General features: G+C 33.9%; 1 protein-coding gene, 1 long non-coding RNA gene and 2 pseudogenes across 2 annotated transcripts; 3 read left to right on the top strand and 1 right to left on the bottom strand.

The window, feature by feature from the left end:
- Nucleotides 1-10,865: 10,865 nt before the first annotated feature.
- LOC116112387 lies at nucleotides 10,866-12,226 on the top strand. The gene is made up of 2 exons (XR_004125239.1): nucleotides 10,866-11,309; nucleotides 11,508-12,226. It is a non-coding gene; the product is annotated as an uncharacterized LOC116112387 (long non-coding RNA).
- Nucleotides 12,227-16,312: 4,086 nt separating this feature from the next.
- LOC116112355 lies at nucleotides 16,313-19,208 on the top strand (annotated as a pseudogene).
- Nucleotides 19,209-19,539: 331 nt separating this feature from the next.
- LOC116112342 (putative disease resistance protein RGA3) lies at nucleotides 19,540-21,503 on the bottom strand. Its single transcript, XM_031398491.1, has 3 exons — nucleotides 20,559-21,503; nucleotides 19,664-19,735; nucleotides 19,540-19,584 (listed from the first exon to the last, which is right to left on the bottom strand). The coding sequence occupies exons 1-3, from the start codon at nucleotides 21,501-21,503 to the stop codon at nucleotides 19,540-19,542; spliced, it is 1,062 nt and encodes a 353-aa protein (XP_031254351.1).
- Nucleotides 21,504-22,115: 612 nt separating this feature from the next.
- On the top strand, nucleotides 22,116-23,913 carry LOC116112343 (annotated as a pseudogene).
- The last annotated feature ends 154 nt before the right edge of the window (nucleotides 23,914-24,067 follow it).

Here is a 24,067-nt window from a genome sequence, read left to right on the forward strand (position 1 = left end):
CAAAATCATGGAAATATAAAATAACTCTCTCTAATTTGTTCTAGCACTAAGAAATTCAATACCTTCAGTCAATATATCATTAACAGTTCTATAGCCCCCACTTTCTATCCAAAACTATATATTTCCATAGCCAAAAAAAAATAAAGTACATTATTAACTTTGACTGTTAAAAGTTATCAAAATCCCATATCTGTGGTTCAATTTAGAAGAATTCATTCTCTTTAGTTCGTTCTAACACTAAAAAGATAAAAAACACCCAAAAAATGTATTAAGATTCAAACTAATAACTTCTAAATCATAACCATCAAAACTCTTCTCTCGAGGCATTTCATCAAACACATAACAAGTTATTGCAAACTTCCAAAAATTAACAACAATCATCACCAGCTTCCAATTTCCAAATATCTAGCAAAGTCAACATAAACACACGAAGGATTCGTAACTAAGAAACAAACTAAAGAGAGAGGGAAAAAAAGAAATTTTTAGATTTGGAAAGAAATGCATACCTATACAATCGACGAATTGGGTTCTTTTCTGAGTTCTTGGCTTTAAATGGAGATGAGTGAGAATTCGAAAGTGAACTAAGGTAAGGAAGCAGCTATTGTGTAGGGTTTAACGAAAAGAGGTTGTGAGGTTTATGACGAAAAGAGAAATTTAATTTGATTTTAAGTGGTGCATTGTAATTTGAATTACAAATTTGGGGTCAAAAAGCTCGACGGAATAAACCTAATTTATGGTAATTGGATCAAAGGATTAAACCTAATTGAAAGGAAATAGAAAAACTGACCTTTGAAGACTGAATCTTGCCTAGGAATTCTTCCAAAGGTTTTAGTCGTTGCTCCTTGTTTTATATTAAACACTTCAAAAAAGAAACCTTACCAAAAAATAAAAAAAAGGCGCAATATGAAAATTAAGGAGGGAAAAAAAAAAATCTTTATCTTATTTGAAGTGTAAATATAATTTTTAATTGAAACAACAACAATAAACTTAACCTAATTAAATAATAATAAGGTTATCATAACTAAGGTTAAACAAATTACTATTAAATTAATCTTATAATTAGTAATGTATATAAATTATTATCAAATTATTCACATTTAAAAGATAAATTACATAAATTATGATGAAGAAAATTAAATTCTACAATTTAAGATAAATAATTTGAATTATAAATGATGAATAAGAAAATAATCAATACCTAGTGGGGTGTGTACACAAGCCAAACATAGTCTCATGTGATTCACTAAGTCAATTTATAAGCAAATTTTATCTTATATAAACAATAGGAAAAGATATTGTGGAATTAAATTACGAGTGGTTTAAATCAATTACAATTGAACCTTAAGAATGGTTTATTAAACAATTTATTAAATCATAAGGAGATGAGAGCACTAAATCACATTGCTAAAATCCATAATGAATTCTTTATTTCTTGGTCATAGAACGAACTTGCAAATTGATCTCAAATTATTGATACTGATGTGGAACGTGTAGCAGATGATAATGGAGCGAGCTGAGCATCAGACACTCAACGGATAGCAATATTTTGTTTTCTTATTTCAATATCTACTTTTTTTTATTATTATTAATGTGTGGTTTAATAGTTATTAATTAGTTGAAGAAACATTTGTAGGTTCTTAGGAAAATGAAGTGTTATGTTCGTAATAAAAGTCGACCAGAAGGTTCTACAGTAGAGGGGTACTTATGGAAGAGAGACTAATATTTTGCTGGGCATATAGAAATTGTATTGAAACTAAGCTTGATAATGGGAAAGTATCTTAAGTAGCTATTGGTTGAAGGTTATATATATTGACCTTAGCTGTGTGATTAACACTATTGTTAATTTGACTATAATTATTTAATTCACAAGTAAAAAATATAATACTCATGGGATAAATTAAAAATCATAGCTGCATACTATAAGGATTGTAGCATATTAATTTTCACATTCTTTATTTTGCTACAAATTCAAATAATTATAGCTAATACACACATATAGCTATTATTTAAACTAGTAGCTAATAATGATACATAAATTGTTATTACCATGAAAATAAAATTTGTATAGCTAAATACCTTAATTAGCATAAATTTCAATATTTTATGGCTAATTCCAAATAATAGCTATATAGTTAAACTCGTAGCAATAATGATACTATATGCCAGTAAATTAAATGTTTATAGCTAAATACATTAATTAGCTATAATATTGAACCCTAGCTAATAAATGTAGCTAAATGACTAGTTATTGCCACGATTTTAATAAGTTAAAACAAGAGATGAATATTCTTCGAGGAAGGAAATCTTATCACTAAAATATTTCAATAGCTATAAATATTGACTTTGTAGCTATAAGTATGTATTTGCTACGTTTTCATTCTGCAGCTAATTTTCGTTAGCTGTATGTCTATAATGTTGTAGTGTTTAACTTTATTGGGAACACTAATAATAGCATTCCTAATCGTGTACCAAACGGAGCCTAAACTCTTTTGAGATTCTTCTCGGTCTGATTTTAAAAGAGTTATTATTTTAAGGAGTAAACGAAGTTTGAAAGACTAATCAACGGATTGTTTGTGCAGATAGTTTTGTTCAATTACAGGTCTGTACGATTCGTTTAATAAAGAATACTTTATTGCCAACAACTAACAATTTTATGTACGGAGTTGTAACTGTGCAAAACCATTTGCACAAAAAATATGTTTAATAGTCAAAGGAACTTCGTTTATACAGGGTCACTTAAGTGATCGTAGATATTGCTTAAGCGATTGATTTATTTTTCACTTGGTCGATTAAACGATCATGTGATTGGCAGAATCAAATCTTTCCAGTGCATGATCGCTTAATAGATCCGTGATATCGCTTAAGCGATTCTTGTCTTTTTCACTTGGTCGAGTAAGCGATCGTAGATCGCTTAAGTGATCATGTGATGGGCAGAATCAATATCTGCCCAGATGCACGATTGCTTAAGCAATCCGTGATATCACTTCAGTGATCCTAATTGAAAAACCCTTTGTCGCTTAAGCGATCATGGGCAATATATACTTTTCCAGCTTTTCTCCTGAATTTTGACAAACTAAAATTACCAACACGTATTAATTCCATACTTTTTCCTCAATTTGACAACCTAATTCAAGTGTATTGCTTAAGCGATCATGGGCAATATATACTTTTCCAGCTTTTCTCCTGAATTTTGACAAACTAAAATTACCAACACGTATTAATTCCATATTTTCTCCTAATTTAACAACCTAATTCCAAACTAAAATCATCAACAAATATTTAGGCCATGTAACAAGGATACTAAATATGAAGAATGATTTATTAAAGGTTACAATAAAATTTAAAACATCAATAATTGAAAACACTAACTCATCAACGGTTGGCCTCGGCAACTCTCTGAATTTCATCCTTCTTTGAACCTAATTTTCTGAATTTGCATGTGATTACTTCTTGCAACTGCTTCTCTTGTGGCCAAGTTGCTTGCAAATTGAGCATTTATTCGTCTTCTGGGGAACCTCAGAGGCTGATGGAATACACTTAACTCTTTTTCTCCCCCTTGCTGTCTTCTTGAATGGCGGATGGATGATAATGTCAGCCAACCCTGGCGGCACTACCCACTGCTCTTCTGGAGGCACTGAATATATCATTTTTGAATAAGCTAGCATATAGTGATTTGCCATATAGAGAGGGGAGCAAAGTTCCATGTAAATTCTTGAACCAAAATCTGGCTTCCGTTGGTGTTTCAATGATCATAGTGCATGAGGACAAGGTAAACGTTGAATGTCAAGCACTTTACAGCTGCAAGTTTTTCTAACAAAGTTAACTAGGGCATCCGGACCATAGCTACGTACAGTGAACTCTTGAGCATTAAAAGGATAGGCAAACAGTGCATTTGACAGTTCTATACATTCTCACAATAGTTTTTCAGCTGACGGAACAAGGGTTGTAGTAAAATTATCTGACTCGGTACGACACTCATGGAACCACCATGACAATGTCCTCGGGATTGCATCAAAAAGTGCAACTATTGGAAACTCTCTTTCTATTAACAACATCAAATTTATGGACTCGGCTATGTTTATGGTCATGACATCAAACCTTCTTCCAGGAAAGTACGTTGTACTTCATCACTCGAAACCAACATCATGCTCAAGATACTTAGCAACTCTATCATCCTTGATTCGGATTTGCTAGAAGTGCTCCTCGAACTCATCAATCCTATAAGCTTTTGCTGTCATGTAGTATGTCTGAAGGAGGCCAGCACACTTAAACTTTTGTTTTATGTTCTCACTAAGGTGTCTCATACAGAATCCTTGATGTGCTTGAGGGTAAATAGTGGCAATCCCCTTCTTTATAGAGTTGTGCCTATCGGATATTATGCACAACTAGTCACTGTCAGGCACTATCATACGTAATTGCTGAAAAAACCAAGTCCACTACTTGTCATTCTTAGAGTCAACCACACACCATGCAATAGGATATGTGTGATTCTCGCTGTCTTGTGCAGTGGCTACCAACAATGTACCTCCACACTTTCCCGTCAAAAAGCAACCATCAACAACCAACACCTTTCTCATGTTTACAAAACCCCTTATAGCAGAACCGTGAGCAATAAAAAAATATTTAAACATCATATTCTTGCTCCAAATTAATAACCTTACTAACCTAACTACTAAATTGCATATAGTGTGAGCAAAACTTGATCCCATAGGGAATGATTCGATTAAATCCTATGTTCTAACCAATAACCACAACGAAAACAACAAAAAAATAAAATAAAATCCTAAACGGTAAACATGACAACAAAATAAAGAAAGGGGTTGTAGATAATGCAATCAAAAGTGAAACAAATAAATCTCAAATGGTAGAAAATATCAGATTAAATCAATTCTCGGTTCAAGATCCACATAAACATGAATTGTATATGAACTAACTGTAACATTATTCTATCTCATTATTATGGAATTATTGACCCTAGGAAACAACAAGCTCTGTTACTCGAATTTTCCCTTAATTGTCACTGTTGAAATAAGCTCTTCAATTAGATCCTAACCTTTGAACAACCTAGAATAAGCTCTCTAAGTTTAATTCAATGGCAGCCTTAAGAATTAGGAAAATAGATCAATCCAAGCAACAATCACGCAAGTTCAGATTATTTTACTTAGGTTATGTTATTCAAGACAATAGACTGAAAACTTGTCCATAATCATCTATCATCATGTGTTACTCATTGAATAGAAAGAGGACAATTACATATCACAATTCTTAATTCTAACAGATAAAATTCTGATTAAACAATTTAGTAGGCCATTACTAAATCACCCAAACAAAAATCATAAACAATTAAAATAGAATAACATAAATAATTCCAATAAGAATGAGATTAAGAACAATGTTACTGAAGTTAAATTACACCAATGACATGAATTCAGGCTTCAAAATCCCCTTGAACTGAAGAAGAAAGATCAGCCGCACATCTTAACGTAGAAAGTAAAAACTAAGAAAAAACCTACTGCCCTTCTCTTTTCTGTTTAACCTAACAACTCATAAATAAATAATGTCTTTTTTTACTCAATTACGGCCTAGGAAAAATGAAAATTACTTTCCTAAACCTTTCCTAAATGATAGACTTCCAAAACTATCAATCCTTATCAGATATGGAAAATAGATTTTGTAATCTGGTTTGCACCAGGATTCTCACAAAGTAAAAAGACCTTTCTGGGCTTGATCACTTCATAAAAGTTGTAGTTCTAGATGTGTAGATGAATCTGGGCTTTTGAATCGCCTGTTTTCAATATCTGAAGCTCCAATTAGGCCTATTCGAAGACTCAATACTCAGCTAGGAAATCCTTCCGTGAATAGAATTTCAAGTCTGGTTTTGCAACAACTAATGATGTCCCAAACAAACTCGGATTCTCGCCCATAATACCTTCCTGGAAAGCTTTTCGTCTACTTTATGTTTTCTGAAGAACACTTTTGCAATTGAGAAATCTGACTCCATGAAAAACTTGAAAAATTCAGCACTGGTTAGAATAACAAAAAATCTGGAATTTCCTAATCTTTTCTCAATTATTTCATAAAGTCTATCCAAATATGCCAAACTTACAAAATAAACTCTAATAAACTCAACTAGGCTTAAAGCATAACAAAAAAACATAATATGGAAGGAATATAAATATATAAATTACACTCTTATCAGGTGTCTTCCTCCTCAACATTTTCATTTTGCCGCCCATGACCAACCTCTTCTACAGTGTCTTCCTCACCACCCAATTCACTGTCTACTCTTGATTTTTCAACTAACAAATCAATGCCCTCATAGTTTAAATTAAAACCAGGCAAATCTCTGCCAACTTCCTCGTTATCCCCTTCCTTTGAACCAACTTCCAACGGTTTTCCTACAAAAGAAACCCTTAAAATCGGCCTTGAACCATTATCGGCCACATCAATCATATATAACTTTACACTTTCATCCGACTTTACTATAGCAGGAGGTACCTTATAATGTTCGGGAACTCTACTTAAAACATACTTCACAACTATATCACTACGTGAGCAACTCAAATCACCTCTTCTAATTATTTCATCAATCAACTCATCAAAACTAACCTCTGTGCTCACAACAATTGATATAACTTCTTTGCACTTCCCAATCCACTTCCACCTACTTTCTTCCTCCACCCACTCACCAAAATATTCAACACCCAAAGCAATTTGACCCATGTCTAATAATAGCTAATTACCTATAATGCAAGAAAAAAAATATTCTCAACTGATGTACTAAAGGTTGAAATATTTAAAAAAGCATCTGCACAGTCGCTTGACAGATCTGGTATATCGCTTAAGTGATCTAGTATATCGTTTACTGGATCGCTTAGTATCGCTTCAGCGATCCAGTGTAAATAAGTATATCGCTTAAGCGATCCAATGTAAATAAGCATGATCGCTTAAGCGATATTATGCCATTTACTGATCGCTTAAGCGATTTGCTGCTATACATTAGACTTTTAGTAGATCGCTTAAGCGATCTTATGCCACATACCTGATCGCTTAAGCGATCTATCTGCTGCATTACTAGACGTACCAAATTGCTTAAGTGATACACCAGATCGCTTAAGCGATCCATCATATCCAGAACACTTTTTCGGTTATCTCCACCTACAATCGGTGCTACCACCCCCAGCTACCCATAATGCAAGAAAATTTTGCAACAAATTCCACTCCTTTCAACTTCCATTACATCAAACACAACCCAACAACCTAAACAACTAAATCAGAATCATAACCCAAACCCAATCCATCATTAAATCTTTGTAAATCAAAAGGGGAGATACACATACCTGCACGAAATTTCAGTAGCAGCAAGAGGAGGAGGAGGAGGAGGATATGTGTTGGAGAAGATGTTAATGGTAGAGGAATGCGTTAATGTGGTGGGAGGAAAAAGAAGAAGGTGTTTGGGTTTGTTTGCAAGATTTTCGACTCTTTGGAGACTTATTATAATTTTTAAAAGATTACGCAATTATTCATTAATCCTAATTAACCCCCTAATCATGTTTGATTAAGCTTAATAAAAAACAAGGCCATTTAGTTAAAATTTACAAACTCTATAGCCTTTTAATTAAATTTTTAGTTAAAATGGTGTTTTAATAAAATGCCCCTGCAGATTTACCAAACCTTGGGTGGGTACATGTCATTTACTCAACATAGCTATAACTTCCCCTTCCACACTGTGATTTACGTAAATTTTTGGGCTTGTAAGATATTTAATGGATCCTAGAGATTATTTGAAATGCGCACAAATGGCCTAAATATCCTAATTAACAAATAATAATAATAATAACTTCCATATAATCCTTAAGTCAAGGGTGTTATATACAAACTTACTAATTAAAATTAGTATAAACATAAATAATAATACATGTACAAACTTATTAATTTAATTTAACATGTTATAATATATTTTAACACAAGATATACCTGATTTCTCTCACATTTTATTTTATTTTATTTCTTACAGATCCAGGACAACACTAAGGAGTTTCATCTTTCCCATTATGGCACTAACTGAGTATGAATTGATGATTTTGTGCATGTTCCATTAACAAAACCTAATTTATTCTTTGCACATAGAGAAACAGTCATAGTTCTACTCCATGATAGTTTTTTATTCCTACAAGCTGTTCAGAAACAAGAACAGTACCTGGTGTATCAGAAGGATGAACATAGAGAGGAGAGTTTGAATCGATCGAAGGAACAACTGATTCTTCAGTGAAGGATGTCATTGTCGACGTTGAATTCTTAACAAATCAAGCTAGAATGAAGAAACTGAGAAATCGTAAGCTCTATCGAGCTTAGCAAAGATCAAATTGGAAGCTTGATTTAGTTGATTTTCAAGTTAGATTGCGAAAAATTAAAGCTCTGATACCATGTTGAAGAGTTTTAGTCTCGGTGAACAGAGGGAAATTTGGGGAAAAATTGCTTTATTGGTTCACTTTGTATCGTTACTGTACAAATGCTTTATATTACATTAAGATAAATTAACTCAACTAACTAGTTAACTAACTCAGGTTGTAACTAACTCAAGTGACCAACTAACTAATTGAACTGAAACTAAACTATATCAACTATTTAACATATTTGTTGCAATACTGGACGGTAGCAAGTCTGCCATGTTCTTTGACCGGAAGGAAGAAAAACTCATAAGGGTCGTCTGGTAGGGGGTTAATATGTGATTACTGGGTTATGTCATCTTATATTACTTGATAATCCCGTTTGATTGTCAAGTAATATAAGATTCCGGTAATCTTTAATAATATTGGAGGTAAATTGGATATTACCCTGATGATAGCGTTTTGTGACATTGTTTTTCTGGTGTTTTGTGACTAAAAGGCAAATTGGTTATTTGGTTTAGTAGTGGGCTCAGCCTTAGTACCTGTGTTCATGTGCGCTGTTTCGCAGTTTCCCCTCTTATGGGAACTGTTCATTTCGACATATCGCCCAGGCATTTTCCGCAAGCAAGGCACACGAGTCCTCTACTAAGTGATGATAAGTGATAAAACATATTGAAATTAGTCTCTTTAGAGAGTGTGACTAGATAAGAAAAGATTTGCTCTATTATTTTGAATTCTACTGACATTGCTGTATTGCCATTTTCACATGGGCTGAAATACATGAAACTGTTATTATCACAATCTAGTTCTGATTCTGAATTATCTTAATGTATAGGAGAGCAAATCAATAGAGAGAATGTTGAATCTGACAGAAAACGCATTCTGTGTATCTACCACATGGATTGACAAATATCAATAATAGAACCACATGGAAATAAAGATTGATTATAAACCAATATAGTACAGGCCACGTATGAACAAGGCTATTACTCCGGATGGTTTTAGGCTGCTGATATAGTTTCGAATTGTTATAAGCATGGAATCTTTTAAAATTTTGAATTATTTAGGCCGTTGATATATAAACTTTTATATACAAATTGATGTGGTACAAAAGAATTGACGAGCACATGTAAAAAAGCAATTAAATTAATGTAGATAAATGATATTACAAGAATTGAGTTATGTTCAGTTATTTTGTGGACAAGAATTTATATGTTCAATTTGTACATATATCGACATGCCTATTAATGTAACGTTCACAAGTCTTTCTTTAAAAATGAAATTGGTATCGTTTTATAAAGAAAAAATATATATTAATAGAAACTTAAATTTCACCTTGTTGATGCGTGACTTGTACACTAACCAAACGCACGTGTGAAATGCTGAGTTGGCCTAGAAGACACATATGGACAAGGGAATGAGAGTAAAAAGAGATGAAGAACAGTATTTAAAGTGGTTCGGATGCTTTAAGGAAGCAAGTCCTATGTCCATTGATGTTGTATTAATGATGGCGAACAGGTCACGGTCAGCGAGCTGACTTTATAAGTGATTACAAGAGAGAGAGAGAGAGAGAGAGAGAGAGAGAGAGAGAGAGAGAGAGAGAGAGAAAGCGTATATGCTATTTTTTTAAGAGAGATTAGGTAATCCCTAAAATGAGAGAAGAACTCTCAATTTATAGTGGGATGGATTAAGTTAATGATTACTAAATCTATGATTTGGTAGGATTATCTGGGCAAATCCTTCTTTATGTCCCATAGTCCACTTCCTAGAGTGATTTACGCGATTTGTTGCAAAGATTGGACATATGGAAGCTCTCCAGCTTCTGGCCAGCCTAACGTGCGCCCACTTTACTGACAGGAGCATCTGCTGGTGTCAGTGCGTGACGTGGCCGCATTTGAGTGGCTGCGGTTCTACCTAGGCTCTGACTTTTCATGCTAACTGGACCTTGCGTTAGGCTTACTTTTTCAAGCATAACACAAACTATAAAATGTTACAGATTCACAGTTTGCTCTCACAAATAGAGGTGGAACAAATGGGCCGGGTTAGGCGGGTCAACCCTAACCCGGCCCACAACGAAGAGGGTTCAACCTGGACCACTAATAAGGCGGGCCGAGTTGAACCCAACCCGCCAGCAACCCCCGGGTGGGCTAGGTTGCAAAATGGCAACCCGACGACTCGCAAGTTGCTGTTTTGTCCTTTNATAATTAATTATGAAATGATAACACGTTGAAATTAAAGAAAATTAAAAACCATCAATCTTTTATAAAAAATTAAGAGCTAAGAAAATTTCAAAATTTTTGTTAAAACAATCCAGCTCTCGAGGGGCTGCTTTCTTTCTCTCCTTTTTATGCATGACACTGGAAGGAATCTGAACTTTTACGTATGAAACTCTAGCATGTTTTCTTCTTCTGATTTACAATATATTTCTCGCTAGCTATATATATATTAATGTGTGTTTAATTTGCAGTTCCAAGTAATAGGAAGGAAATACGAGAAACAAGATTGATGCATCACAAAGCACTTCAACTTGTCAAATACTTGTGCGGGAAAATTAAAAGTAGTGGTGGAAGAGATTATAAAAACATTTCCAGCTAAACGGTTACTAAAACCACCGCTCCTTTTAGAGGCAGAATTGGGGGTTTGCGAAGTGGTGGAAGAGATTATAAAAACATTTCCAGATGCAATCTGGTTTACAAATGAAAAGAATCATAGTGTATTCCACTTGGCAGTCTTGAAGCGTCAAGAAAAGGTATTCAATCTCATATTTCAGATGTGCGGTCAAAAACATTTGTTGTTGATGTCCCAAGATGTTGACGGAAATAATATCTTGCACTTAGCTGGAAAATTGGCTCCCGAATATTGGCTCCATCGCATCCCTGGTGCAGCCTTACAGATGCAGCGTGAGTTACAGTGTTCGAGGTACTATGACTGTTGTTATAAACATTATCTATGCATGTTAATGTACTTCAGTCTCTCCCCCAAGCCAAATGCATCCCATATCCATATGTATGCTAAAACTTCTTAACCTATAGCGATTAGTCTAAAAAGGAAACTGTTATTAGAAGTTCAATGTTTCATATTTTTTTAGTTATTTTATTATTAATATTTTTTCTACAGGAAGTAGAGAAAATTGTGAAGCCTAATTACAAAGAGGATAAAAATTCTAAACAAGAAACTCCAGCAATGATATTTACTGAACAACACAAGAAACTCGTTGAAGACGGTGAGAAATGGATGAAAGTTACAGCAAACTCATGCTCAATAGCTGCGGCACTGATTGCCACTATAGTATTTGCAGCAGCAATCATTATACCTGGTGATTACGCTGATAAGGACGTACCAAATTTTTACAGAGAGGCAGCCTTCAAGATCTTTAGCATTTCAGATGCACTCTCTTTATCCTCATCAACTGCTGCCATCATAATGTTTTTGTCCATCCTTACGGCACGGTATGCAGAATATGATTTTCGTTATTCCCTACCCAAAAGGTTAATATGGGGTCTTTTTATGTTGTTCGTCTCTCTTATTACCCTGATGGTAGCGTTTTGTGCCATTGTTTTTCTGGTGTTTTGTGACCAAAAGGCAAATTGGTTATTTGGTTTAGTAGTGGGCTCAGCCTTGGTACCTGTGTTCATGTGCGCTGTTTCGCAGTTTCCCCTCTTATGGGAACTGTTCATTTCGACATATCGCCCAGGCATTTTCCGCAAGCAAGGCACACGAGTCCTCTACTAAGTGATGATAAGTGATAAAACATATTGAAATTAGTCTCTTTAGAGAGTGTGACTAGATAAGAAAAGATTTGCTCTATTATTTTGAATTCTACTGACATTGCTGTATTGCCATCTTCACATGGGCTGAAATACATGAAACTGTTATTATCACGATCTAGTTCCGATTCTGAATTATCTTAATGTATAGGAGAGCAAATCAATAGAGAGAATGTTGAATCTGACAGAAAACGCATTCTGTGTATCTACCACATGGATTGACAGATATCAATAATAGAACCACATGGAAATAAAGATTGATTATAAACCAATATAGTACAGGCTAAGTATGAACAAGACTATTACTCCGGATGGTTTTAGGCCGCCGATTAATGTATAGTTCACAAGTCTTTCGAATTATTATAAGAATCTTTTAAAAATTTAAATTATTTAGGCCGTTGATATATAAATTTTTATATACAAATTGATGTGGTGCAAAAGAATTCACGAGCACATGTAAAAAAGCAATTAAATTAATGTAGATAAATGATATTACAAAAATTGAGTTATGTTCAGTTATTTTGTGAACAATAATTTATATATTCAACTTGTACATATATCGACATGCCTATTAATGTAAGGTTCACAAGTCTTTCTTTAAAAATGAAATTGGTATTGTTTTATATAGAAAACATATATATTAATAAAAACTTAAATTTCACCTTGTTGATGCGTGATTTGTACACTTATCAAACGCATTGTGAAATGTTGAGTTAGCCTAGAAGACACATGTGGATAAGGGAATGAGAGTAAAAAGAGATGAAGAACAGTATTTAAAGTGGTTCAGATGCTTTAAAGAAGCAAGTCTTACGTCCACTGATATTGTATTAATGATGGCAAACAGGTCGCGGTCAGCGAGCTGACTTTACAAGTGATTACAAAAGAGAGAGAAAGAGAGGGCGTATATGCTATTTTTTTAAGAGAGATTAGGTAATTCCTAAAATGAGAGAAGAACTCTCAATTTATTGTGGGATGGATTAAGTTAATGATTACTAAATCAATGATTTGGTGAGATTATCTAGGTAAATCCTTCTTTATGTCCCATAGCCCACTTTCTAGAGTGATTTACGTGATTTGTTGTAGAGATTTGGTGGGATTTTCATGTTGACTGGACCTTGCATCAGACCTACTTTTTCAGGCATAACACACCTATAAAAGGTTAGCTAAACAGTCAGATTCACGGTTTGCTCTCACAAAGTCCAAGGTTTAAATCCTATCATGGACATCTATATAATCAAAGCTCATTATTTTCTACTTCTCAAAGATAATAAGGTTCTATATATTGCGGTTGAACTTATGGATTATAAAAAAAGAAAGAAAAAAAATTTGATGTAAAAAATACTTTTAATTGTAATTGGCTAATCACGTGTTTAGTTAAACGCAAACTTGCTCTTCACCTACCATTATTTATTAGTAATACTTAATGATTAGTCTTTCCTTGGATTAATATAGTGTTAATAATAAGGTAATTGTATTACTCATCCCTTCTATTTAATTTTACTTTATTCTTACATTTACTTGTATAAAACTATTGTAACACAAAAATTTGACATAATCTATACGTATCTAATTTTTGGATTTTGATGGATTGAGACTTCTTTCTTTGGATTAACTTTAGTCTTAACTAGCACGATTCTTTGGTCAATTATCATTAATTACTTCAGGTCACATCTACAAGAAGTCAAGTCGGCTTGTCTCAGGTCGTTATTTGTAGTACTAAAAATAGTTTTATTGATATGAAAAGGAGTAGTATAATTTTTTTTAATTTATGAAAGTTTTATTTTAGATGTGATTTATAAAACTTTATATCAAATAAAGACTTATCACTAAGTGGCAAGAGTCTTATTTAAAACATTTATGGGTGCGTTTGGTTCAATATTTTAGATAAGATTTTGGTAATAATATTGGATAGTCTAGTAGGGTTATGATTATGAGAATAGGATTTGCAGAATATATGTTTAGTAGAGTATTTTGACCTTGATATTTGTGTTGAATATTTGATTGATATATTTTTTTATAAATTATTTATTAATATAATATTTTGTTGCATTTTGTTAAAATAAGGTATTATCATATATATAACTTATCAATTTACATTTTAATAATATTAAACATTTTATTGGTAATTTTGTCGCCCGTAAATATTAAAAAACAAAAACCCATATTAATTTCAAGTACTAATCCAACTATTTAAAAACATCATATTAATACATATATGACAAAAGTACTAATTATCAACCCTTATAATCATTCTTTAATAATTTAAATACATTTTTAATGAAGTTGAACTAAATTAGGATAGGTAGTGATTGCCTATTGATAATAGATGGGTCCTATAATGCAATATTGGGTTTTAAGATTACGTAGATTCATTTGATATTAAACTTTCTCAGGTTTCTTTTCATCTAACAAAATAAATATTATGAAAATTATACAATTTCAGGGTCACAAACTTAGAGAAAATTTTAGTAAAGCATCTGGGTTTCTTCCCTCTTTACTGTCCATGCATTAAAAACTGTCAGAAAAGTTGCAGGATAAGATTTTGAAGATTCTATTGTCTAAATAATGAAACAAACGCTATCTGTTTCAAAATATGGATAAAAATATCCTGCCAAACGCACCCTATATTAAATCTAATAACTAGAAGAAAAAAAAAATTATTATTTTTTATTGGAATTTCAAGACGTAATATAAAAATATTATGTATACCAATTTCAGTAAGTTATTGTAATATTGCTTTCTATTGCTATTTTGAAAAGAAAGAATCTCTACTGAATAGTTGAATAGAGTGAGTATTACAAGGTAAAATTTAAAAATTAACAAAAAAACCCTTAGGTTTGCTAATTTACCAAACACCCTAATATATAAAAATTTTATAAAATGACAAAAACACCCCCACCCACCCACAGTGCAAGATTCCGGCCACCACCACCGAAATCTGGTCAGAAAATGGCATTATGATGTAGACCGGTCGGATCTGGTCGTTCGACATGGCCTTTTCCTTCTAGATCCATTGTGGATTTGATCAGAAAAGGCCAGATCGGCGAATTACCAGCCAGTTCCTGTCATTTATACGCCATTGTGACAGATTCCGGTGGTTGTCAGAATCTGGCAACTATGGGTGAGTGAGGGGTGTTTTTGTTAATATTTAAACTTTTTTCCAGGGGTGTTTAATTAAATTAATAAACTTAAAGGGTCTAAAAGTAATTAAAAAAATAAAGTAGTATTTTCCAAATAATTAAACAAACATGTATTTTGAGAATAGGATAGGGAATAGGGTATGAAATATTAAACTTGATCATCAAGTAGTTTGATAGAAATTCTTGGATGTATTACTCAAGATATCTTGAGTTTGAGTCTCTCATCAACTGTTAAATAGGGATAGACACTAATGCTTTTACCTAACTAGTAGTTCCAGGGTCCCAGATGATTAGTTGATATGCGTATAAACTGGTTTAGGTACCCCGATTTAAAAAAAAAAAAAAATTATAATTTCAGAAGTTGCCAAAATATTGTTATGTAATTACATTAATTCCATGTGTGGTTTAATTCAGTTAGAACAAGAATATAAGTAAAATGTGGAAATGAAGTTATAAATTGATATACAGTTGATAAATTTAAGAGAATTTATGGGAAAACTATTTAATTATGTATTATGTATAATTACTTGTGCATAATGTAGTAAAATTGGATATTTTATGAAACCACCGTAAACCACCAATAATCACCATAAATCACCACAAAATCCCTGCCCATCCACTGCAAAAACCACCTTCAAACCAACCTTAAACCATCACAAAAAATCATCTTACCATGGATACTCACAAAACCTCCGTCAAACACAGATAAAAAAATTAAGAAGAAAACTCGCAATCAAACTCCCAAAGACTAACGAAATGACCAAGCAAATTTCTTGTGGCAGCCATAGGAGCCGGGAGCTGCTCTTAGTAGTGCTGCCACGTAGGTCACGGCCTCCAGGTAAGCTCTTCGCTTCAGCACGCGAGCTGTTGAAATTTCATTCTAATTAGCTGAAACTGAAGATTGGTTGGGTTTCTCGGTTTAGATTACAACTTGAGTGTTCAGTATTTAAGCATGAAATGCACCTCCGTTTCTATGATGGATAATAAGATTTCTTGTATTTTTTTTGCATGGATCAATTATGGGCAGATGTTGAAATATGGGGTTGTTCGAATGCATGACTTGGTACAGGACATAATGAACTGGGAAAGATGTTATTTGAGTGGTCGTCTACAGAAACCGGTGAGCCTTCCTGATTTTTCCCTTTTTTTCTCCTATGTTTCTTCTTTTAACTGTATTATGCAATCGACATTTCTTCCAAGCTGGCTGAAGATCTTGTCTATTTTGTTGGTTTTCGAATTGAGAGCTTTAAAAGGTTTTAGACATAAGTAAATGTGTTAAACCCAGAGTGAAAATTGCTGTGCCACAGTAATCCTGTCTTTCCTCAGTTATTTAGTGCTCAGTACCTAGCAGATTTAACCCTGGATTAACAATTTTTTTTCTTTTAATAATAATCTGCTTGTTTTATCTTTATCTGATTTTGTAGGAACGGGACTACAATAACATCTGCATGGATAAATTGCTAGACGTCATGCCAACTAGTCATTATAAACCACCAATCATTGTTAGTAGCTTAGATATTGTAGCCTGCCTAGCTGCCAAGTGTAATGTTACAAAAATGTACAGATTGACAAACAAGTGTGGTTCTACTTTCTTTGCTCTGCTTTTACCGCTTAATCATGTTACTGCTTTTACAGAAACCGGTCTGCCTTCCTGATTTTCCCTTTTTTTGTCTTTTATATATATATATATATATATTTTTATCATTTCTTCTTAATTGTAATATGCATCAACATTTCTTCCTTGGGAACTAGTGTCATAATTTCAGCAAAGGGACTAGGAAATCAGACCTAGCGATCACACCTTCAAGAGAGCTTCAAAGGTGGCTGAAGATCTTGTTTGTTTTGTTTGTTTTCAAATTGACAGTTTTACAAGATTTTAGACATAGGTACCGTTAATCTAAAGCAAAAGTCGTTGTGCTACAACTATCCTGTCTTTCCTTAATAATTTAATGCTCAGTTCCTAACAAATTCATCCCTGGATTTAAAATTTTTCTTTTTCTATTTAACCTGCTAGTTTTTCTTAATTTTCTACAATAACATCTCCATGGATAAATTGCTAGATGTCATGCCAACTAGTCAATATAAAGCCCTGAAACAATCATTGCTTGAAGCTAAGATGTTGTAGGCTGCCAAGCTGCCAAGTATGATGTTACTATAATGCGCATGACTGACGAGTGTGTATGGTCCTTATGTTGCTTAGATGTCATTTGACATGTGATCATATCAATGATAGGAGATCTTATGTTTAGCTAATTATTCTTAATTCCTCTTCTCCTGAGCTGTGCTTTTCATTAGCTATCTTCTGCCTTCTTTGCACTGATTTTGGTTCTTAATCATGAGCTGAGATCTGAAAATTGAGTTTGTGGTCTCGTATATCAGTATTATTTACCAATCTCAGGGAGCTTGGTGTTGCTTGTGCAGGTACACATACTTGTGGATAATCTGGTTATTGCAAATACAAACTCTTTTAATTTGAGGGCTGCATTGTCTGCTGCTCTTCTTCTCTTGCCCTCCAAGCTCACACAGGTTTGCTTACATGTTACTGCTCATTCATTTTAGAGTTGCTAGAGTTATGATTAGGTCTTTGATCGTGCAGGAAGATCTGTTTGCCAAAATATGTAGCCTTTAATATATGGGAGATTTGCGTATGCTTTTTGCAGAGGACAAAAACAAGGTACAGCTTGATCACACCTGTATAAAATATTGAGAAAATTGATTTGTGGCTTTCAATAGCATTGATTTGCATAGTTCATGGTTGACTCTCTCATGTTGTGAATTTTATGAAAGAGTCCCTCTCTTCCTCCTTTGTTTCACTCCATCAATATATTACAGGCATGTTAATAATAAGAGTTGTACAAAAGTGAACAAGTATATCTTTTGTTCCCCGAAAGTTTCTGGTTTTCATGTATAAAATTTGCCTCAGGTGAATAAGATTGTGCAAGGACAGTTTGATTTATTCCACTCAATGTATAAGCCATTTCTTCAAGAATATGAGGCCAAAGACTTCTTGAGCGTCTCATCATCTGGAACTGGCCAAGCAAATATATCACAGGTTTGTAAAATTTGATTCAATACCCAAATACTTGATTATGTATTGGCCTCAAACCACATATGACATACATATGTACAATTTAGCAGAACCTCTATTTACTCTTGTTACTTATAATCAATTCTTGATAAGGGCTCTGTTATGCATCTAACTTGGTTTTTATTTTCTTTGAAATTATGATTTCTCCATTTTCAGTTCATTGTTCCATTGTTTATTGCATATTTTGTTCTGGTGAAAGTAAATTGTTTTTTCATGATAAATTTAAGAAAAACAGCTTTAAAAACTTGTTTCTTTTTTAAGGAAACTGATGTTTGAACAGCTTTGTTCTCGTCATCTTATGCTTTAAAGCGCCAAGTTCTTATATGTTTCTGTCGCTTGAATCAGGATTGTGGCTTGCCGGTCACTTGCTCCCTTGTGTCTTCTCTTCCACCAGCAATTAGAAGTCAAATGGGGATGAAGCTTGGAGAGAAGAAGAGAATAAATGAATATGGTATGAACTTCAGTTGATATCCACAGGTTAATAGGAAATGTTATTTTCCGAGGCAGTGTACAAATTAAAACTTATTCTGCAACCAATTTTCTGTAAGAGAACATGTGATCGAAAATTTTCATTAGACCTTCTTTACTTAATCCTGGATACTTGAATGATTACATAAAATAACATTTTGCAGGTCGAGCTATAAATGAAGTCATAATCGGTTCAAGAGAAGAGGCAGCTAAATGCATGCAGAAGGTTCTGCGACGAACCGTAATGGTTTCAAGTGCAAGACAGGCAGTGTCTGGTCTACTTGCTGTTGGTGGCATCAATGCTACTAGATATCTTGCTAACAAATTGCAGAAAGCTTGGAAATCCTGGACATAAAACTACCCATTTCTCTTTCTCAATTTTCATGAGGTTTGGTCAGGTAGATTATAACTTTCAAGATGAGAATGCTTCATAGTTGGTTGTTCGTTTGTTGAGGTAATTTTGGGAGCAAGCAAGCCACTCCCTTTGTAATGAACAGTACCATATTTATTCTATGAGCTTGTTTAAAAAAAAAAAAAAAAAAAATCCGAAAACAAGAACAAAAAAACAAAAAACGCCCTTTAAGATGCATTTTATTTTGAGATTATTCATAGTTTTTGAATGGGAACAGAAACGACGAAACAAACAGTAGCATTATCCAGTACGAACATTATTAACATGAATCCAGTCATAACACAGGGAAAAGTATATCTTCCCTTGAGGTTTCATGAACCTATTCAACACGCCCATAAGTTTCAGAAATAACAAATACTCCGAACATAACAATCCATGACATAAATAAAAAGAAAAACATCACAATAAGCAGGAATCGGAATTGAAACTTCTTGCACTTGCTCAAGCCTTTTCACCGAATCTCCAGAATCCTGCCAAAAAAAAAAAAAAAAAAGGTACAAGTTACACAATAAGTAAAAAGTTTAATTACACTTCTTGTTTTAGGATCTAGGGGCCGGAAAAAATTAAAAAAGAGATTCCAGTCTTGTGGTGGGTCGCATGGGGCAAGGAAGGTATGTTATGGAACTTTATACCCGGTAATATTCAATCAAATTGGCGATGTGAGACAAATAAAATTTCTAGTAATTATTAATAAATTTTTTAGTAAAATTCTATTCCACAAACGAGTATCGAAAATCCAAATATCTTTCTTTGAAATCTTCCTACACGACACCTGAAAACTTAGACCTTGTTTTTCTTATACATAAACTGTTAAACTAATTAAAGAGAAATGATTAGAAAGAAAATTATGTTGACATTCAACATCAAATACGGATCACAAAATAAAAGACATAAATTGGCATATGATATATTGGATTAAGAAAATTTATGAGAAGGATTTATACATTAAATATCATAATAAAGTATCAGATTTCACTGATCCATGCAGTATAGTTTACACAGTTTGAATTACAAAGGTAGCAGAAACAATACTTTTCAGGGTCAAGATGAATGTTCTGGACATGATCAATCTTTGACCGATTCCTTCTGCAGCTTTCACTCAGGGTAGGAGATTTTTGTATCTTCAATTCTTTAAGGGCAGTGAGTTTCTCCACCCCGCTTGGCAGAGATGACAATCCTGGGCAACTTACAATCTCAAGTTTTTGAAGTGATGTGAGATTTGTGAGCCATGGTGGTAGTGTTGTGAGACTGGAACATGAATCAATCCGCATGTACTCTAAAGTGTTGGCAGACCCTTGAAGAATCAAATTGGGGTAAATCTAATGCTTCTTCTAGTTCATAAATCATAAATACTTTCAGGTTCAGGCGGCGGTCTTCTTCTTGCAAGTCCATCTTCAGATTAAGGATTGAACAACTGTGTATCACAAGCTTCTCCAATCTCTCTAGATATTTCATATCGTCTGGCAACGACTTCAAGCTATCACAACCTTGCAAAATCAATGTTCGGAGTTCGGTGAGACTTTGCATCTTTCCAGACAAATTTTCAAGATGGTGACAGTGATACAAGTGCAGATATCGGAGAGAGGGCAAAAATTCAAGTTCATTTCCCAGTAGACGCCGCACTTTTGTGGTTATTTCCAAATATCTGAGGTCGATCATTTTTCGCATATTTTCAGGAAACTTCTTAAGGCGTGAACAACCAAGAAGTATTAGGGTTTGCAAATTCTTAAGTTTACAAATTGCCTCCGAGAGTTCCATCATAATTAAATTCCAAGATAGGTCAAGATATCTCAATTCATCCAATGAACCGACAGAATACGGTAGCTCTTCAAATTGTAAACCACTTAAGCATAACAGGCGGATCTGCTTAAACTTCGATGTCAATCTATTAACGAAGGATTTACTAACAGGCTTAAACGGAGAACTTTTTATGATGATTGCCAACAAGGAGCGTGAAACATGTGAAATTTTTTCATCACCATGCTGAATACCATTAAATGACAAATATTTAGCCTGTGTTTTAGAATACGTGACTCTAAGATCCACACTTTGGCAATCATTTCGTGCCTCTTTTAGCAAAAGATCATGCATAGAATCATGCAATTTGAATGTAAAATAATAACCATGATTTACCACATCTTGAAAGAAAATCGCATCAAATAATTCCTTCAAATATCTCTCCCCAATATCTTCCAACTCTTCGTTCTTGTCACCAGATCGAAGAAAATCTTCCGCCATCCAATAATGGATCAGATAATGACTGTTAAAACAAAAGCCCTTTGGAAATAAGGAACAATGCTTCAAGCAAATTCGCAAATCATATTGACACGACCTGCCTCGACCCTCCTTACCCCATAAGCTCCGGGCGCACCTATGAGACTCGGGCGGCCGAGACGTGCCATGTGTACTTTCTTTGCTCTGCTTTACCGCTTAATCATGTTAGCTTTACAGAAACCGGTCTGCTTCCTGATTTTCCCTTTTTTTGTCTTTTTATATATATATATAATATTTTATTCATTTCTTCTTAATTGTAATATGCATCAACATTTCTTCCTTGGGAACTAGTGTCATAATTTCAGCAAAGGGACTAGGAAATCAGACCTAGCGATCACACCTTCAAGAGAGCTTCAAAGGTGGCTGAAGTCTTGTTTGTTTTGTTGTTTTCAAATTGACAGTTTTACAAGATTTTAGACATAGGTACCGTTAATCTAAAGCAAAAGTCGTTGTGCTACAACTATCCTGTCTTTCCTTAATAATTAATGCTCAGTTCCTAACAAATCTCTCCTGGATTTAAAATTTTCTTTTTCATTTAACTGCTAGTTTTTCTTAATTTTCTACAATAACATCTCCATGGATAAAATGCTAGATGTCATGCCAACTAGTCAATTAAAAGCCCTGAAACAATCATTGCTTGAAGCTAGAGGTTGTAGGCTGCCAAGCTGCCAAGTATGATGTTACTATAATGCGCATGACTGACGAGTGTGTATGGTCCTTATGTTGCTTAGATGTCATTTGACAGTGATCATATCAATGATAGGAGATCTTATGTTTAGCTAATTATTTTAATTCCTCTTCTCCTGAGCTGTGCTTTTATTAGCTATCTTCTGCCTTCTTTGCATGATTTTGGTTCTTAATCATGAGCTGAGATCTGAAAATTGAGTTTGTGGTCTCGTATATCAGTAATTTACCAATCTCAGGGAGCTTGGTGTTGCTTGTGCAGGTACACATACTTGTGGATAATCTGGTATTGCAAATACAAACTCTTTTAATTTGAGGGCTGCATTGTCTGCTGCTTCTTTCTGCCCTCCAAGCTCACACAGGTTTGCTTACATGTTACTGTCATTCATTTTAGGTTGCTAGAGTTATGATTAGGTCTTTGATCGTGCAGGAAGATCTGTTGCCAAAATATGTAGCCTTTAATATATGGGAGATTTGCGTATGCTTTTGCAGAGGACAAAAACAAGGTACAGCTTGATCACACCTGTATAAAATATTGAGAAAATTGATTTGTGGCTTTCAATAGCATTGATTGCATAGTTCATGGTTGACTCTCTCATGTTGTGAATTTTATGAAAGAGTCCCTCTCTCCTCCTTGTTTCACTCCATCAATATATTACAGGCATGTTAATAATAAGAGTTGTACAAAAGTGAACAAGTATATCTTTTGTTCCCCGAAAGTTTCTGGTTTTCATGTATAAAAATTGCCTCAGGTGAATAAGATTGTGCAAGGACAGTTTGATTTATTCCACTCAATGTATAAGCCATTTCTTCAAGATATAGGCCAAAGACTTCTTGAGCGTCATCATCTGGAACTGGCCAAGCAAATATATCACAGGTTTGTAAAATTGATTCAATACCCAATACTTGATTAGTATTGGCTCAAACCATATGACCTACATATGTACAATTTAGCAGAACCTCTATTTACTCTTGTTACTTATAATCAATTCTTGATAAGGGCTCTGTTATGCATCTAACTTGGTTTTTATTTTCTTTGAAATTATGATTTCTCCATTTTCAGTTCATTGTTCCATTGTTTATTGCATATTTGTTCTGGTGAAAGTAAATTGTTTTTTCATGATAAATTTAAGAAAAACAGCTTTAAAAACTTGTTTCTTTTTAAGGAAACTGATGTTTGAACAGCTTTGTTCTCGTCATCTTATGCTTTAAAGCGCCAAGTTCTTATATGTTTCTGTCGCTTGAATCAGGATTGTGGCTTGCCGGTCACTTGTCCCTTGTGTCTTCTCTTCCACCAGCAATTAGAAGTCAAATGGGGATGAAGCTTGGAGAGAAGAAGAGAATAAATGAATATGGTATGAAATTCAGTTGATATCCACAGGTTAATAGGAAATGTTATTTCCGAGGCAGTGTACAAATTAAAACTTATTCTGCAACCAATTTTCTGTAAGAGAACATGTGATCGAAAATTTTCATTAGACCTTCTTTACTTAATCTGGATACTTGAATGATACATAAAATAACATTTTGCAGGTCGAGCTATAAATGAAGTCATAATCGGTTCAAGAGAAGAGGCAGCTAAATGCATGCAGAAGGTTCTGCGACGAACCGTAATGGTTTCAAGTGCAAGACAGGCGTGTCTGGTCTACTTGCTGTTGGTGGCATCAATCTACTAGATATCTTGAAGTAAATGTGTTAAACCCACAGTGAAAATTGCTGTGCCACAGTAATCCTGTCTTTCCTCAGTTATTTAGTGCTCAGTACCTAGCAGATTCAACCCTGGATTAACAATTTTTTTTCTTTTAATAATCTGCTTGTTTTATCTTTATCTGATTATGTAGGAA

The sequence above is a fragment of the Pistacia vera genome, unplaced genomic scaffold (genome assembly GCF_008641045.1).
Source record: "Pistacia vera cultivar Batoury unplaced genomic scaffold, PisVer_v2 Contig660, whole genome shotgun sequence".
In the NCBI taxonomy this organism is placed as follows: domain Eukaryota; kingdom Viridiplantae; phylum Streptophyta; class Magnoliopsida; order Sapindales; family Anacardiaceae; genus Pistacia; species Pistacia vera.